This window comes from Anolis carolinensis, unplaced genomic scaffold, assembly GCF_035594765.1.
Source record: "Anolis carolinensis isolate JA03-04 unplaced genomic scaffold, rAnoCar3.1.pri scaffold_15, whole genome shotgun sequence".
NCBI classification, from domain to species: Eukaryota; Metazoa; Chordata; class Lepidosauria; order Squamata; family Dactyloidae; genus Anolis; species Anolis carolinensis.
The window spans coordinates 5,738,109-5,757,849 of record NW_026943826.1 but is presented as its reverse complement, the minus strand read 5'-3'; the positions used below and the strand labels follow the sequence as shown (position 1 = coordinate 5,757,849).

At 39.4% G+C, this 19,741-nt stretch overlaps 1 protein-coding gene across 11 annotated transcripts in view; it reads left to right on the top strand.

Annotated features, from left to right (window-relative positions):
- kif1b (kinesin family member 1B) overlaps nt 1–19,741 on the top strand; it is a 172,125-nt gene that overhangs the window by 13,977 nt on the left and 138,407 nt on the right. For all 11 annotated transcript variants that reach the window (XM_062966022.1, XM_062966017.1, XM_062966021.1 and 8 more), the window contains exon 3: nt 16,875–16,951. In XM_062966022.1, the coding sequence (XP_062822092.1) occupies nt 16,875–16,951 (77 nt within the window). The remainder of the gene's footprint in view (nt 1–16,874; nt 16,952–19,741) is intronic.

Genomic DNA, 19,741 nt, shown 5'->3' with positions numbered 1-19,741 from the left:
TGTTTTGCATTTTTAATACACAATTTCCATTTTCAATGGCTTTAGCAATGAGATTTCAGGGATCCCAAATTCCTTTATCTCATTGCTTAAGCAGCGGAACGACCCCATCTGTCACTATCATGGGCACAGATGCTACCGTTAACAGATTGCGGTTTAGGAGGATGGGCTTCCTGAACTCTGGAAAGGCTACAAGCACTTTTGGAGTTGGAATGCCAGCTTACTTTCAACCATAATAAGCGATACAATGGTTCAAAGCCCATTTCGTTCAGTTGCTAAATCCTGATTACATAAGAATGTTTTAACTTGTCCTGGTGAGAACAAGGACAGAGTCATCCTGCGAGGCTTAGAAGGGAAAATCCAAAGTCTGGGAGCAGCCACCAAGAAGACCCTCTCTCTTATTTTTTAAAAAATAATTTTTATTGAATTCAACATTTATCCCAATTGTGACATACATAACAAAAGGGCTGGGAAGTGAATCGGGGAAAAAGGAAAAGAAGAACAAGCATAAAGTGAGATACACAAAAAACAACCAAAGGCAAAGAAAAAAAGACGACATAATAATAATAATTAAAACTAAAAAAACTTCCATCTATTGTATGGTGTATTGTGTAGATTCACTCTGTTGTCATTTCTTCTTCTCCTCTTATAAATGATAGACTTAGTACAGTAGAGTCTCACTTATCCAACATAAACGGGCCGGCAGAACATTGGATAAGCGAATATGTTGGATAATAAGGAGAGATTAAGGAGAAGCCTATTAAAAACCAAATTAGGTTATGATTTTACAAATTAAGCACCAAAACATCATGTTATACAACAAATTTGACAGAAAAAGTAGTTCAATATGAAATAATGCTATGTAGTAATTACTGTATTTACAAATTTAGCACCAAAATATCATGATTTATAGATAACATCGACTACAAAAATGCGTTGGATAATCCAGAACGTAGGATAAGTGAGACTCTACTGTACTAGCAAGTGCAAGACAATATGTTTTTATCCTGTCTTCTAACAGAATTGTGTCACACAAACTGCAGTAACATAGTTCAATGTGTTGTTGAAGGCTTTCATGGCCAGAATAACTGGTTGTTGTGCATTTTCTGGGCCGTCTGGCCTTGTTCCAGAAGCATTCTCTCCTGACGTTTCGCCCACATCTGTGGCAGCCATCCTCAGAGGTTGTGAGGTATTTTGGAAGACCTCCCTTGCTTAGTTTTCCAATATACTTCACAATCTCTGAGGATGCCTGCCACAGATGTGGGTGAAACATCAGGAGAGAATGCTTCTAGAACATGGCCATACAGCCCGGAAAATGCACAGCAACCCAGTAACGTAATTGACAATATGGACAGTAATAACCAGCAAAAATGCTAGTATCAGTACAGTTAATGTCATGATTCTTCCTCTTCTTAGCTAATAATGCTGACATTACATGGGATATATTAACAGCAATGGTTAATAGCTTTTTGCCTTTCCTATCCTGCTTACGTGAGGTTGGTTTTGGCTCACTGGTGATAGGGAAGTCCCCCCCCCCCCCCACCCATTGGAGACTTACAGTATTTCAATTTTGCTGAGGGTCAGAGTTGCCAGAAACAGCAGGGGACACTTTGGGACTGCAGCTGCTCCTTGTTCCCTCCAGTCCTACGAGGCAGGCAGCGGGAGGAAGGGAAAGTTCTAATTTAGTCCTGCCCAAGCCAGCAATCCCCACAAGTACATTGCTTCAAATAGCAAGGTTTCATCTTCCTACTTGGATGAAGCCAATAGTTTGGAGTGCTTTGATAGCTTGGCGAACTTAACAGAAGTGGGAAGGTTCCTTCACCTGAATGCCTCCTCCGCTTCGAGCCTTAGTTATGACTTGCTGTCTTCAGCACATAGAATCATAGAATAGTAGAGTTGGAAGAGACCTCCAACCCCCTGCTAAGAAGCAGGAAATCGCATTCAAAGCACCCCCGACAGATGGCCATCCAGCCTCTGTTTAAAAGCCTCCAAAGAAGGAGCCTCCACCGCACTCCAGGGCAGAGAGTTCCACTGCCGAACAGCCCTCACAGTGAGGAAGTTCTTCCTGATGTTCAGATGGAATCTCCTTTCCTGTAGTTTGAAGCCATTGATCCGCGTCCTAGTCTCTAGGGCAGCAGAAAACAAGCCTGCTCCCTCCTCCCTATGACTTCCCCTCATGTATTTGTACATGGCTATCATGTCTCCTCTCAGCCTTCTCTTCTGCAGGCTAAACATGCCCAGTTCTTTAAGCCTCTCCTCATAGGGCTTGTTCTCCAGACCCTTAATCATTTTAGTTGCCCTCCTCTGGACGCTTTCCAGCTTGTCAACATCTCCCTTCCATTGTGGTGCCCAGAATTGGACACAGTATTCCAGGTGTGGTCTGACCAAGGCAGAATAGAATAGAGGGGTAGCATAACTTCCCTGGATCTAGATGCTATTTATGCAGGCAAGAATCCTGTTGGCTTCCTTAGCTGCCGCATCACATTGTTGGCTCATGTTTAACTTGTTGTCCACAAGGACTCTAAGATCTTTTTCACACGTACTGCTGTCGAGCCAAGCGTTCCCCATTCTTTGCATTCCATTTTTTCTGCCAAAGTGAAGTACCTTGCATTTGTCCCTGTTGAACTTAATTTTGTTAGTTTCGGCCCATCTCTCTAGTCTGTCAAGATCGTTTTGAATTCAGCTCCTGTCTTCTGGACGCATTGGTGAGCACCCTTTGATGCCAGCAGGAAACAAGCAGTCCTGGGTCTTTTGGCTTTTAAGAGTGTGTATACATGATAAAAAAGGCTTCATTAAAAGTCTGAATGAATGATAGTCACTACAGACTTTATCTTGTGAGAAATGACTCTCAATTATGTTGTACTATGTGTATGTGCATGTGAACCCACACACATCATTAGTGATCTGATTTATAAATTGGGGTTTTCTACCTATTGAGGAAAGAGTTGTGAATATGTGTTGGGAAACTGGAAATTAACAGTTATTTTGTAATGTTCGTTCTTTGCATCTTTTAAAAAGGGGCAGGAGAGGCCTGTGATTAAAACCCAACAGAGAGGGCTGACTAATAATAATAATAATTATAACAACAACTTTATTTTTGTATCCTGCCTCCATCTCCCCTAGGGGACTCGGGACGGTTCACGTGGGGCAAGGCCCAGCAACACAATTAAAATGTAAATTATATAAAAATGCAATTCAGAATGCATACAGAATAAAAACAATAACATTATAACAATAAATAGTAACATCCGTCAGCAACCAAACAACAGTTTGTTACCTTAGTGTGCATAGGAGTGAAATATCAGAAACTGAAACTGCCCAGTTTGGTTTTTTTTGTTTTTGGTGCAAAAATCGATGCAGGTCAGAAAGGGAACAGAACGAAAAGATCCTAAAACATGATTGGAATTTTGGAAAACGGCGGCCTTATTGTCCTGTTGATCCATTAGTGGCAGAGTCAAGAAGGTCCATGAGATTGGCGGCCATATTGTCAATTCATGATTTTGGTGGGAAATTATTGTGTGTGTTTTTATTTTATTATTTTATTATTGACTAGTCCCTGCAGACCATTGCATTGGTCCTAGATGAACCAATGGCTCTCCTATGAAGAAGAGGAATATTGCTTGGTAATTAGTAAGCCTTTCAGTTATAGAATTTTGGTTGATTTCTTAACTTGGACATTAAAGGTCTGGCATCCATGCTCGGTAGCATTTTCTGTGTGAGGCAGTTGCTTAGTGATATACTTTGTCCTGGCTTCTCTAGATAAAGCAGTGGTTCTCAACCTGTGTGTCCCCAGATGTTTTGGCCTTCATCTCCCAGAAATCTTAACAGCTGGCTAGGATTTCTAGGAATTGTAGGCCAAAACACCTGGGGACCCACAGGTCGAGAACTACTGAAAAAGTTATGGGGATGAGAACGTGTCTTGCATACATCACTTCATGTTTCATTTCTGCATTCTAAATAGTTTACCATATGTACTTGATCTCTTCTGTTTTTACAAAGCTGGAGAAAACACGCTCATACTGCCTTGTAAACAGACAAATTCTTGAATGGTTTGCTGCTCTTCAGAGTTGTTTTGATCTCATAGTGTGTGCTGACAGGGTTTCAAATCCAGGATAATTGCTGCAGTGATAGCTGAATCCTGTGCTGATACTCATCTGTTTAAAAGCTGAACTCTCATCACACATTCAAAAGCAAACCTTTAGTGTCCTGTTGGTTGTTTGCAAAGCTCTTCAGCATGAGAAATTGAAGACTGGACTTCTCTCTTCTATGTATGGGCTGTATATTTCATAGGAAGGAACTGGCAAAGCTATTTCCAAATATTCCTTGCCTTTGAAAAGTCCTCTGAAAGTCTTGGTCCTCTAAAAATGTCTTTGGAAAACAGCTCCCATTACTAATCTACTTATTTTAGTAATTTCAATGAATGCTTTGAATCAAAATCTTGTTATTGTTGTTAAACTGTATGAGGAAAAGTGATATAGATATGCCCAAGTTTTAAAAAGCCCAATGGTTGGGCATATTGAATGGGATTTATGGTAGTTGCAGTCAAAGAATTTCCAGAGGACTCTTGCTTGCCAACCCCTCCAATGTGGCTGAAATGGGTTCAGATGGCAATGGGGCCTTGGCTTTCATTGGTAGTTCATCTGAACAGCCACAGGCGAGCATGTTGTCCTCCTGAAATGGCAGCTGCAGGGTTGGTATTTATAGCAACTGGATCTGTGAGAGCAGCTGAGGATGAGAGCTTTTCCAGCAGCTTCTGGCTTTTCTTCTCCTCCCATTCTGCTCCCTCCCGCTCTCCCCTCCTGGTACAGATCTGGAATTCCTAAAGCAATGGAGTAAATCTGGATGAATTCCAGTCTAAGCCCTGTGTGTCTGTCTGTCCCTCCATTTCCCTTTCCTTTGGATGACTTGAAAAATACCCAGACAGCTTGATTATAAGCAAATGTCCATTTCTCTCCATGTGTTCTGGTGTAATATGAGCTCTGCCTACAGATTATTTTAATTGGATTATTGTAAGGTATCCAAGACTTTTTAGTTATTTTTTTTAGTTAAGTCTATTTATTGAAGGCTGACTAAATCTACTAAGTTACACAGATGAGTAGTTATAAATTTTATATGTCGATGAGATGACCGAGTAGATAAAACAAATCTGGAAGCACATTATATTATACTTATATTCTTAACAGGGAAGTTGGAAAAACACTCAGAAGGCAGGGGAATTCCAGACAAGAAACAATCAGGGCTAGTTAACAGCTCCCAACAAAGGATTCCCCCAGGTAGGAAGCAGCCAGGCTTTGAAGCTGCAAGGCTATTCAATGCTAACCAAGGTGGGAAATTGCAACATTCACACTTGTCTCAAACAGACAAGAGTTCTTTCTCCCACCCTGAACATTCCATAGATATATAAAACACACTTGTCTAGTTTCCAACAGACCTCACAACCTCTGAGGATGCCTGCCATAGATGTGGGTGAAATGTCAGGAGAGAATGCTTCTGGAACATGGCCAGACAGCCTGGAAAATTCACAGCAACCCAGTGATTCCCGTCATGAAAGTCTTAGACAACACAGTGTTGCCTTCCTTTCTCTCAATATAGAATGTGATTTGGCATTTTTAGATCTGTTGTGAATATTCAAAAGTTATGTGATTTGTCTAATACTCCTTGTCTTCAGCGTAATCTGTACTTAATATTAAAAAGAATTACCTCCTGGAATCTCGGATGCAGTATACTGGTGACTATCATATTTATCGAACATTTGAACCTGGTTTCCCCACAGGGAGTACCTGTATCTTTCTAGTCTTTCTTTGATCGTGGGACTTGATTTGACTTCATGGTAGTTCAAAACAACACATAAGAGTTAAGTCAACTTAAATGTTGTAAAGTTGTGAGCATGTCTTTCCCTTTGCAGATGTTGTTAAACACTAACTCCCATTAACCATAGCTAGGAGTTAAAACAGTGAAGGACATTTTGTGTTACAGTTCAGCATGTTTCTTTTCCTGGCCTATTATATTGTACTTACCCATGTACACATGCAGGTTTTATGGAAAATATACTCGTACAGTTTTAATAGGCAAGAAGTATATATTAAAGGTCTTGTTATAGTGCTGTCAAATAGGCCAGCACTTCCATTATCCATACTGAGAGACATATATGTGGTGAATCTCATACTGACCTCCTGTTTGAAGAAGGATTTAAATGTAGGTTGTTTTCACTAGGTTATGTCTTCAAAAGCTGTTAAAACATTATCTTCTCCCCAAACTGAAAGCTGGATTAAACCAATTAAGGGGTATGGCCATTTTTCAGACAGGGCTGCGTTCTGGTTCAGCTTGCTGATCCGTGTTTTCTTTTTCCTTGAGCAAAAAGCAGGGCTTCCTTAAGAATCCAGGGCACTTCCTTACGCAAGAGTGAGGCAGCTTGATTAAAAATTTAAATCAAACTCTGCATAATTTAGTGGCTGGAAATGGCTTGGTGTGCACGTCTTGCACCGTGTCTACTGTTTACTTAAGATGGTTGGGAAACAGATTCAAGGGAGAGCATATTTTTGGCCATTTAGGAAAGATAGTTTAAGGATTACTGTCCAGAACGTTTTATGAGTATTTCGTTTATAGATATTTGCTTTCAATAGAAAAGGTGGTATTATCAGACACTGGGGCTCTGGTGAGCTAGTTGAGGAAGGGTTATAGTAGTGCTGAACTGTGTTTAAGGCAGGAAATTAACCTGTCCTGCCCTGAAGGCTTTCTGATCTCAAGGTTCCTCAATGAGATGACCTGTAAAGATTACCTTTCAGGTTGTGGATGGATGAATTGTAGATGCAGAATCCATTGATATGGCTCTGTGTTTGTGTGTATTTTACTACTACCCTGTTTCCCCGAAAATAAGACATCCCTGAAAAATGAGACCTAGTAGAAGTTTTGCTGAATTGCTAAATATAAGACCTCTCCTAAAAGTAAGACCTAGCAACATTTTTGTTTGGAAGCATGCCCAGCGCCTGCGAAACAGAACACCAGAGCAAGCAGAATTGGTAAATGTACATACCAGTTGTACATGGAAATAATGGTAGTAACAAGAAATTCATGATAGGATTCAAAGTTTGTCTGGTTATGTTGGTTTGTGATGACAACTACTGTACAGTATATAATAAATGTTCATTTTTTGTTCAACAATAAATGTGAATTTTTCTTCATGGAAAAATAAGACATCCCCTGAAAATAAGACCTAGCACATCTTTAGGAGCAAAAATTAATATAAGACACTGTCTTATTTTTGGGAAAACACGGTAGTCTTGGAGGGCCCACTCTTGTACAGAAATAGAAGATATGGTAGATCAGTTGCAAAATTAAGCAAGATAATAGCAACCAACCTGGACACAGCATATTATTTAAGAACACAGTAATGCTGGACCACTCTATCCACCACCATGTCAGGCTACACTGAGAAGCCATTGAAATCCACAAGCATGTGGACAATTTCAACAGAAAGGAGGAAACCATGAAAATGAACAGAATCTGGATACCAGTATTTAAAAAATTCTAGAATCAGGACAGTAAATAATAAGCAACACCCAAAAAACGGAAATTTCAGACAAGAAACAATCAGGGCCAGCTAACACCTCCCAACAAAGGATTCCCCCAGGCAGGAAGCAGCCAAGCTTTGAAGCTGCAAGGCCATGAAGGCTAATCAAGATGGACCATGGCAACATTCACACTTGTCTCAAACAGACAAGAGTTCTTTCTCCCACCCTGGATATATAAACCCCACTTGCCTCATTTCCAGCAAACCTCACAATCTCTGAGGATGCCTGCCATAGATGTGAGTGAAACGTCAGAAGAGAATGCTTCTGGAACATGGCCATACAACCTGGAAAACTCCTAGCAACCCAAAAGCAATTTTGAAATTTGAATATGTCAGAAACTTTGCCTTTCTAACCTATTATTTGCCTAGTTAACCTATTCAACCTGATGTTCCACATCATTACATTCACTGTTTATCACTTACAAAGAGCCTGAAATCTACAAAGCAGCCATACGTTGTTTTTGTCTTTCTGCTGGCAGGCAAATATATTTTTTTTCCTTGGCAACTGAATTTGCTTAGCATGGGAAGAAGTGGGTGGTATGTTTTTTTTTTTACTGGCATGGTTTTTCAAACTTGTGTTTCAAATCTTTTCTGCTTGCAGCCATTTTATACTTTAGTTGTACTTGTTTGTTTTTTTTATATTGTAAGCCACATTGAGCCTCTTTCTTGGGAGGAAGATAAGGTATAGATCAAATTAATACAAATGGTATATGGGAAAACAAGCCAGTTTATGCCCACAGGCTTGGAATGGGCTAGTAGGAGGGAAACAAGCAAATGTCGGCAGCATTTCTTCACATTTGTATCCTTATTCTTTTAATGACCAGTTCAAGTGGAAACAGGTCAGGAAGGGGAGGAGCCAGATTGTTGTCTTGTCCATCTCTTCCTCTTTGGAAGGCAGCTGGAATGGTAAAAAAATATAGGAAGGAAGTAAGGAAGGAAGGAAGGAAGGAACCAAACAGCTAGTATTTCACCTGAGCTGGTAGACAAGGCGCTGCTATCTTTTATCTGAATTCTCAATCCTATTGCCACTTTGGAGCCCCTGGCAGCACAGTGTGTTAAAACGCTTAGCTGCTGAACTTGCTGACTGAAAGGTCGCAGGTTCGAATCTAGGAAGCGAGGTGAGCGCCCGCTGGTAGATCCAGCTTCTGCCAACCTAGCAGTTTGAAAACATGCCAATGTGAGTACATCAATAGGTACTGCTCCGGTGGGAAGGTAACGGTGCTCCATGCAGTCATGCCGGCCTCATGACCTTGGAGGAGTCTACGGACAACGCCGGCTCTTTGGCTTAGAAATGGAGATGAGCACCAACCCCTAGAGTCGGACACAATTGGATTTAATGTCACAGGAAAAACTTTACCTGTTCCTATCGCCAAACCAAGGTTATTAATGCTTTTCAAGGACAGGTCACACAAAACACCCCCTTTGACTTAGCAATGTATAGTCAAATACTCTTAAACAGAACAATGCTATGGGAGACAGATGATGGATCTGTGTTGTGAAGTTACTGAAGCTGATGGCTGTAGTTTTAAAAAGACCTTTAAATGTATTGAATGTAGTAGCATGCTCCCTTTTACTTTTTAATGTATTTTTAATGTACTAAAAAGCAAAAATATACTATTCTAGGAGTAAGAACATGATTTATTACTAGCCTTAATGAAATATTGACTTATCATAAATGCTCTGTTAACTCTCTGTTATCATATCTCTCTGTTAACCAAATGATGACATACTGCTTGGAAATCCTGACTATTATTATTATTATTATTATTATTATTATTATTATTATTATTATATTTTCCAACTGTGGTACTGGAATAACAATGACTGTTTAGTTTAACTTTAACAGTTTTTGGCAGTTCTTTGTTAGAACATTACCAATGTCAGCTGCTTCTAACCTAGCGATTTTACTCGAAGTGTTTAAAGCCAGTGCTAATGTTTTTTTTGCTTTTTGGTGTGTTTCTTTACCAAGTACTCTTGCATGTTTATATCGCCATTTGTTCAGGTGTATGTGTGTGTGTGTGTGTGTGTGTGTGTGTGTGTGTGTATATATACACACACACACACACACACCGTGTTTCCCCGAAAATAAGACAGTGTCTTATATTAATTTTTGCTCCCAAAGATGCTCTAGGTCTTATTTTCAGGGGATGTCTTATTTTTCCATGAAGAAAAATTCACATTTATTGTTGGACAAAAAATGAACATTTATTATATACTGTACAGTAGTTGTCATCATAAACCAGCATAACCAGACAAACTGTGAATCCTATCAAGAATTTCTTGTAACTACTAATATTTCCATGTACTACAATCTATGGTACATACATTTACTGATCTGGTGTTCTGTTTGGTGGGCATGCTTCCAAACAAAAACTTTGCTAGGCCTTACTTTCAGGGGAGGCCTTATATTTAGCCATTCAGTAAAACCTCCACTCGGTCTTATTTTTTGGGCATGTCTTATTTTAGGGGAAACAGGGTACATACATACTTTAGCTTTGTTTTTGGTTTTTGGTTTTTCTCTCCCTTTTTGATCCTTTTTTAATCGCAGTTTTCCTACTTTCTATACAATCAAATGTTCTCACTCTTTTGATATTAATTTACTCTATCTTATAAGGTAAAACTTCAATAAAAATATTTTTTTAAAAAGCCGCTTTGAGTCTCCTCGGAGAGAAAGGCGGGGTAAAAGTGATGTAAATAAATAAATAATAAATAAAACTTCAATAAAAATATATTTAAAAAAAGAAAAAAAGACCTTTAAATGTATTGAATGTAGTAACATGCTCCCTTTTACTTCTCTGCCTGCAATATTTTTCAGTCTAAAGGAGAGCAGAAAATAATATGTACACACACTATTCAAGTAAAGGTGCCTAGTGCTCAAAACCAGCTATTTAGAACATCCCAAAATCACCTCTTAATCCCCAGCAGTAAGAATAGAAATTAAATAGAAATAGAAATTTGTTCTCCATTGACACTCAAAATCTGCTTCTTGAGTCAACTACCTCATTCTGCTTTGTGTTAAAGCTCACGCTGTTCCTTCATTGGACTTACGTATCTGAACAATGCTAAACAAGTCCATCCAGTGCGCTAAAGAGATTGTTCTATGCCAACATAACAGGCAAGAAAGCCCAAAGGACTTTGTCCTATAGACAATGAAATTCCATTCACATTGACAAATGGTGAGCCTATGCTGCTGCCAAGGGGCATCTACAGTGGTAAATTCGGCGGCTGGAAAGGCCGCCTGGTAAAGTCATGGAATTCTCTAAAGCAGGTGGCTGGGGTTAACCATAGTGCTTCAAGTTGCTGTTAGTGCCACTGTGATGGAAACTAATTATAGCTAACACACAATACATGCACGGGTTGGTTTGCAAACAGGAGTGCTAATTTCCACATTGGGCTCTTCGAAATATCAAATAAACATGTGTATTCTGTTGACAAATGAGCAGTTAATGTGGGCCCTTGCTGCGATTCTCTTCCTAGTTGCCTCTTTCCTTTGTAATTAAATTATTAGACTGGAGTAGTGTGCATCCTAGTTGTAGAAACCTAAGTGGGGTGGGAATAACTGTGATTCTCAGCCTCCTTCAAACAAAGAATTCACTTGAAAGTCCAGTTACTAAAAGAAATATCCCTGGGATATTTTGTGCTGCATAGAGTAGTTGTGGATTATGTCAGTTGTGATATTAAGTGTTGGCTGTTTTTGTTTGTTTGTTTTCTCTCACCAGTGTAATTAATGAAGGGTGGCAGCCTGGGATACCTAAAATATTTTAATCCATGCTACTACCTTGTGAAAATAGATGCACCTTCAATTTGATGGTTTTCTCAATGAAAAGACTCAAGGCTGTTGCCATAGAAGTGGCAAGCTGAGAATAACTGCCTTCCAAGGTTTGCTGTAGCTTTGCAAGTGGCTGCGTTTTAGGGAGCATTCCTATTTATACGTATAGCTGTATTCATCAAGATTGTGCTGTAAAACCGGTTTTCTCCAAATTAAGATTGCCACAGCAAACTGAGGTAAGAAGGTCCAACTTCAGAGGTCTTCAGGAGCATATCTTTTTGGAAGCAGGTTGCTTGTTTGGAGAACTGTGGCAGGCTTCCCTTGCATATCTTTTCTAATATTTTGGATATTTTGGATTTCAGAGGAAGGGCTCTTATACATATTATTGCTCAAGTGTCAGAAAGTAAATTCCATATCAGAGGGAGAAGTGGATATTTTCTTGAGATGTCTTTGCAGCTCTATTAAGATACTCAAGTAGCTGCATGGATGAATATTTCACTCTATATGTGCTGTGTCTTCCCATCTATATATATAAAAGGATGAAAAAATTTCAGCCTAGGACAAAACAACAAAACTACACATCCCAGAAATACTAAACTTGGCAACACAACCCCTCATCCATGCCACTACGTTCATACAACAAAAAGAAAAGAAAAACTAAGTCCTAATTAGAGGGAGAGGAATAATTGCTTTTTATCCAATTGCTGCCAGTTAGAAAGCTAAGCTCTGCCCACTGAGTCTCCTACTCAGCCCAGGGGACAGGCACAGTTAGGCCTCAGGCCTCTTCCACACTGCCTATAAAATACAGATTATCAGATTTTAACTGGATTATATGGCAGTGTAGACTCAAGGCCCTTCCACACAACGTATAAATACTATACAGTACTACACAGGGACATAGACCCCCTCTACCCTCACCACTTTCACAATACACAAACAACCAAATGCATACTAAACATAAAGACAACCATACAACAGACATGCAATACCATCACTACCTCAACAAGTTCTCACCAACACCACCAGACAACGCCACAGCAACGCGTGGCCGGGCACAGCTAGTTTGATCGCTAAATGTGTACCCTCAAATGTCTTGTCTACCATGTGAAAGATGATATACTGTGAGCACTGTATGCCTGTAACCTATTTGTATTTTCTCATATCTCCATGTCAAACGTATTGCCCCGAGGCAAGGAATCGGTATACAGCGAAGCCAATGCTGTCCACGTAGATTAGGTTGCCTCAAGTCAAGCTGTTTAACATTAGAAAGAACCTACCTATTAACTTGATAGAAATGGTTTGACTTGAAGCCTTGATACTCAGGATTCTGTGTTGGCCAGCCATAGAGATCAGATAAATCATTTCCAGAGTAACATACATCCAAGGGCATCTTTCACAGTGATTCTCTTGTCTTGTAAGGGTTATGAGGAAGGAAGTCTGGTTGTGCTCTTTCATTATATGAAAGCAAATTCAGCCATGATATCCTAAGGAGTCCACAGGATGTAAACCAAATGCCTTTTGATTCTCATCAGCTGACTTGGAGTATAAATTAACTTGAATGTGACAAAAGTAAAAGAGCTAGCAGTTGACTGTTTCTTCAATACTGGTGAGGAGCTAGCATTTGCTATCCCATTTAAAGGCAGATGGATAGTTTAAGGGGCATAAGGCCAGCCTCATTGCATCTGCCAGCTGAGACAACCAACTCATTCATCTCTCTGTTCTTGATTAATAACATTCCATGTTGCTTCTGTTTTGCATCTCTTCAACCACTTTGTGGTTGCACTTCATGGCCTGCTCAAGGGAATAGGCTAAAAGCAGAAGTGGTGAAGGAGGCCCACCTTGTAGAAAATGGATTCATTTACTATATTCTTATTCTTACTGCTGGTCAGAGTGTATGAGGGTGCATATCTTGTTATTTAGCCAGTTACAGTGGATGGGATTTCCGTGGCTCACCAATTCTATTTTGATTTCACGGCTTTTGTTGACATTCCTGTTGCTACCCAGAGCTGCATGTCTGCTCCCCTATATGATGTTGTCCTCATGTAAGTGATATCAATCTTTGGCTTGGCCTGCTTGTCAGCCTTTATAAATTAAGAGTGTCAGCAGAAGGCAGATCCATTAAACAGAGAATAGGAGAGGAGATGTGGAATAGCAACCGTTGCTATTTGTAGTCAGTCTGTGCACAAAACGGGGGCCACGGTTCCTGTCCTCATTCCCAAACCTATAACAGCAGTTCTTTTTAAGAAGATAGCATTGGTGGAAATTTTCAGATATAGTGGATTGTGAGTGTGATGCATGTAATACCCTGTTTCCCCGAAAATATGACATCCCCCCAAAAAAAGACCTAGCAGTGGTTTTGCTGGATTGGTAAATATAAGACCTCCCCCGAAAGTAAGTCCTAGCAAAGTTTTTGTTTGGAAGCATGCTCGGCACCCGCCAAACAAAACACCAGAGCATGCAAGATTGGTAAATGTACATACCAGTTGTACATGGAAATAATGATAGTAACAAGAAATTATTGACAGGAGTCACAATTTATCTGGTTTGGTTATGTTGGTTTGTGATGACAACTACTGTACAGCATATAATAAATGTTCATGTTTTTGTTCAACAATAAATGTGAATTCTTCTTCATGGAAAAATAAGACATCCCCTGAAAATAAGACCTAGCACATCTTTGGGAGCAAAAAATAATATAAGACACTGTCTTATTTTCGGGGAAACACGGGGTAGCACTAGTCAGCCAAGGTTGTTCTTTTGCCCAACCACTGCATAGATGGCTATACAGCAAAGTCTTACTAACTACAGCAATGATAGCATTCTGTTCCTGGTTTGAAAGTGTCTGTTCCTGTGTCATTGTGTACTATTTAATGTGAAGGTACTTGTTGCACCCCAGAAATTTCATTTTTCTGCCACAAACTTCATTAAACAGGTGAAGGGTGAATGTCTGCCTGGATAGATTTGCGGCCTGACTGTTTCTCTGCTGCCGTTTTGCCTAGCTTCCATTTTTCTCTTTCATAACTTGGTGGAGAGTTTAAACAAGCTGGTGTGTGGATTTTATTGTTTGCAGAAGCCGTGTCATAAAAGGAAGAGAGGGAAAAGAGAAGCTTTTGTGACTGGTTAGTGACCAGCCAGAAAATGGAGTCATGTGGAACGTTCATTGGAAGGTCAGAAGGTGAAAGAGCCACATATTCTCATAGACATAGAGGGTTTTTCCCCCCCAGCAGGAATGGATCTCCCAATAAAAGTGCAAGTGTTTGGAACTTTCTACTTTAGCTAAAATGTCGTTTCTCTTGATCACGTCATGTAGGCTCCAGGCATATATTTATTTATAGGAGAGATTTTTTATATGTTGCCCCAGTGCCGCTAAGCCCTTTCCCAGGTCCTTTTAAGTGCCTCCCCCAGGCTTTTGTGAGCCTTTTGAAAGCAAATCTGTAGGCCAGGGTCTTTCTTATCTTTATACTGTAATACACGCTTCAAAATAGGCTTGAATGGGCCCGCTGTGCAATTCCCAGGAGCCCTTGAGCTTTTCATGGTTGGTGTGCCTCTGGCTTTTGTGTGTGGGTGAGGGAGGGGTTTAATTTTAGTTCAAAGGAAGCACCACCTCTTTGCCTCTCTCCCTCATCCAGAAATTCTCGCTTGTCCAAAGGCAAGATGACCTATTTTTAATGCCTCTCTGTGTGTGTGTGCTTGCTGTGACTTTCTTACACTGCAAGTGTGTTTTCTTTTGCTTAAAGCCTTACCTTTCCTTGATCTGTTTCAAAGACCACCTTCTTGCTTCTTTAGGATCCCATTGTATGAAATCACATTTATATGTTGGCACTTGTAAACATTTTTGGGTCCTCTCATTCTCCAAAATGGACCCAGTTTCAATAGAATAACTTTCCACCATTTATATCTTTAAACTAAGCTGTGTCCTGTCTGATTTGGAGCTCAAGATGGTCTAGAAGACAGTTTTTAAGTGAAATGCCATAAGTTCTGTAAGCAAGAAATCAGAAATACGTTGTTGAAGGCTTTCATGTCCGGAATCACTGGGTTGCTGTGAGTTTTCCGGTCTTTATGGCCATGTTCCAGAAGCATTCTCTCTTGACGTTTCTCCCACATCTATGACATCTATATCCTCAGAGGTTTGAGGTCTGTTGGAATCTAGGCAAGTGGGGTTTAAGTATCTGTGGAATGTTCAGGGTGTGAGAAAGAACTCATTGTCTGTTTGAGGCAAGTATGAATGTTTCAGTTGGCCAGCTTGATTAGCATTGAATGGCCTTGCAGCTTCAAAGCCTGGCTATTTCCCGGCTGGGGAAAACCTTTGTTGGGAGGTGTTAGCTGGCCCTGATTGTTTCCTGTCTGGAATTCCCCTGCTTTCTGAGTGTTGTTCTTTATTCACTGTCCTGATTCTAGAATTTATTTAAAACTGGTAGCCAGATTTTGTTCATTTTTATGGTTTCCTCCTTTCTGTTGAAATTGTCCACCTGTTTGTGGATTTCAATGGCTTTTCTATGTAGTCTCACATATTGGTTGTTAGAGTGGTCCAGTATTTCCGTGTTCTCAGATCATATGCTGTGTCCAGGTTGCTTCATCAAGTGCTCTGCTATGGCTGACTTTTGGTAGAATTAGTCTTCAGTGCCTTTCATGTTTCTTGATTCGTGTTCCTTGATTTCTGTAACTTAAAGAATGATCCACTATGGCCAGATGTGCCTTTCCCAAGAAAGGACGCATACATGGAAGCTCAAGTCCCATTGTACACAATGGCAGAATCAAGGCTTGCATTTTAGATTTTTAAAATGTTTTCCAGTCATGGTTGGTTGTACATAAGGCTGGCTGTGCGTTGTCAGATAGTGCCTCAACTCAATAGGTGTTTGATTACAGGTTTTTTTAAACGAAGGTTACTTTTTGTTATTAAAAACTAACCAAAATAGTTGCTTTTCAATTATGGTACATTTGTTTTCAAATGCCTCCAAAATGTTACAATCTCTTGGTTTGTGGTGCAAGCATATCTAAATCATGAGTCTGTAAATATCCTCTAAGAAAAACAAACAAAGCAAAGCAAACAAAATACGTTTAAGTGATAAAAGGAGTGAAGCCCCTTCCCCACTTTATGTTGCAATTTTACCTTGATATAATTATGTGTTGATGTTGGATTCTAAGTATTCTTTATTTAAAATTATTTCCTACCAACATTTGCTCATTTTTATGGTATTCAGATCTGAAAAACCTTTTGCCATCCTCATGCTTTGGATGCATCCCACTGTCTGTTATTTTTGGCTGTGATGGCATGGGGGTAAATAGGAGTTGGCTGAAACATCTGGCAGGTTAAATATTAGAATTCTCTCAGTTTGATTATGTTCCCAAATGTTTCCCAAAATAGATAAGATGCCATTTTATCTGTTTCTTATATTCTGGGGTGCTAATTTGGTAAAAGAAGGAGTACCCTAGCCAGTGCATCTACGGTTGGGATTTGTTTTTATACATTCTCTCACTCTTGTTCCTGCCTTTTCCTTGAGCTCTTGAGTCATGAATGTGTTTTTCTATTTCTTCTAGGTATTCTCAACCCAAAGAACCCTAAGGAACCACCAAAATCCTTCAGCTTCGACTACTCCTATTGGTCCCATACCTCGGTAAGAGCATATTGTCTTGCATTGTGTAGCAAACTCTTTCTGCAACTGGAGTTTACACTTGACCAGTTGGGAACTGAATGTCTTTTCCAAGCAGCTGCTTACTCCTGTAATGTATTGTGGTTTTAGCCTTCGAAGCTCCATATTGGCTCGTTTAAGTGCATTTTCCATCATGGGATCAGCAAGATCACATTCCACTCCGTGAAGAACAAGTGTGTGCAAAGTGATAGAACAGCCGGATTGGCCCAAGCAGCTACAGAATGGAATTCAAACAGCAAACATTTTCCTGCTGTTAATGTTTTTGTGAAATGTTCATAAAGGAAAATCCTTTAGGAGTGGCTATGGCTCAGTACAAGATGAGTCGTAATCTCCTGGTTTATTGGGAGGGCAAGGCAGCATTTTTCTTATTCCCACTGGGAACATTGTACAATACTCACCCCGCTTCCTCTAAGCTATGTTTCCCCCCCATCTCTAAGGGGAAGCTGAATTTGAGGCTTTTACTGATTTCCTGTAATTGTTAGGCTTTGATGTTGTTGCTTCTCAGCTTCTTAAAGTTACATTGTGGGTGAAAATGGTGTCTTCAAATTCCCAGCACATACAAGCTTGAATAATTTGGTTTGTCCAGAAATGGAAAGTATGGAGCAGGCAGGCAAGTCTTGTGTTCAGAGGAAAGCAAGTATAACATTTTTTAAAAAGTTTCCTTCAACATTTGCATTCTGAATCCATGAAGTCACTGCTCTGTTCTGTTGAGTTAATCAATCCAATAGAAAAAAAACCCAGAAGCGTTACTATCTGCATTTATCAAACAGCAAAACAGTCATTGATCCCTTGGGCAACATTGTCTTAGTGGGGACCAAGCAAACCAAGGCCAGAGTTTGGGCAGGGTCCTTTAATAATATATAATTAAATATATAATTAAAATAATTATATATTTAAATATATAATTAAAATATAATCTGCCATCCAACTTCTCAAGGATTTCTAAGGTCCGTCCTAAGCTCAACGACCCATTGAATTTAGGGTGGTTTTGTACAGAAATATGTTAGGCTGAGTTTTGTTGTGCATTGTGTGCCATCTTGGATAAATCTGATGGGAGTTATTGGCTAAAACTATCTGTCATCTATCTATCATCTATTTCATCATCTATCTATCCCTTCTATTTATCTACCTCTCTGTCATATTTCTGTATTTCCTCCCAACCTACAACAAATGGAAACTGATTGAAACGAGGCAAAGATAAAACCATTTTAAAAACACATTCAAATTCCTTTTCAAAACTCCTGAAACCAGCTCTAGAATCCAATTCTACAACAGTTAAAATAGCACACACTGCAACACTGAATTGTTTTCACCTTTAGTTGTAGTACTTAAGCTCGTTTCACTGATGTTTGCAAAAATCAGCTGATGAAAGGCAAATTGGTTTGTAATGGCCAAGAGTAGCTAGATAAGTTCCTGGTGTCCATCTCAGCTTTGCTATGAATTCCTGAGTTGGGTCTGAAGATGATCACCACCGTATAATATTCTCTACCTACCAACTTTTATTAGGTTATTGGGAAAGTGGTGTTAAATAATAAATATAATATTTATTAAATATTATGAAATAAATAAATAAATAAATAAATGGTTGCCTTAAAGAGGCTGGTGTTTTGTGGTGGAATTTGTAAATATTAATAAATATTCCCATATGAACTTGCCCCACCAAGGTAAAATTGGACTCAGTTTATGTGTTCTCTCTACTTTACCTGCCCCCCCCAAATACTGCCTCCTTGTCTTAACTGAGTTGTAACTTGGTTTGCCACAGAGAGCACTGCAGGACAGTCATCTTGTTTAGAGTTAATCTGGTCCATTTATTCCTTGAACGGAAAAATTTCTGCTTGTCAGCTGATGCTTCAGATTATGTCATGGTTGAAAGCCCTCTTTTAAAAAAATCAAAACAACACTGTTTCTTCTTTGTACTTGTGCCCTTTTTGATTTTAAAGTGAAATGGCAAAACACAATTACCCTTTAAATTGGAGTCTGCCGCACTAAGGATCTCCTTTTAACTCCCTTGGTAGGCTTCAGTTAACAAAGACACTCCTTTTTTGCAACCACCTGGCACAATTTTTTCTTCCCTGCTCTCTACCTGGAAGTATTTTAGTAGCATTGGCACTGCAGATTTTTCATGAGTTATGAGTAAAAACTTCTGAAATTTAGAAATCCCAGGTTTGAATCCTGAGATTGTCTAGCTTTGTTCAGAGAGGTGAACTAAATAGAAGTGTAAGTGATTCGGGCTTCTGTTTTCTTTCTTGCAGTCCTGCTAATTTGCAAAAGACATCTGATAGCGCTAAGGTTCTTGGATGCTATTTCAAATGAGTGAGATCCTTTACATAAAGCAATAAGGAGGTCAACTTTGGACAGCTGAACCAGCTTGTTCATTTTCACAGCTTGGCAGTGTGTCAGGGCTGAAACTGGAAGTGGTCGTCTAGATCCCTGTGATACACACTTAAAAATGCAGAAAAAAACGTATTTCGACGATGGAAGCTATAGACTTTGTTTGGACACCACAATTGACAAGCTGGAATGTGTCCAGAGGAGGGCGACTCAAATGATTAAGGGTCTGAAGAACAAGCCCTATGAGGAGTGACTTAAAGAGCTGAGCATGTTTAGCCTCTACAACAGAAGGCTGGGAGGATTCATGAGGGCCTATATATATATATATATATATATATATATATATATATATATATATATATATTATATGTATTATATATATATATATATATATATAATACATATAATATTCAAAATATTGTA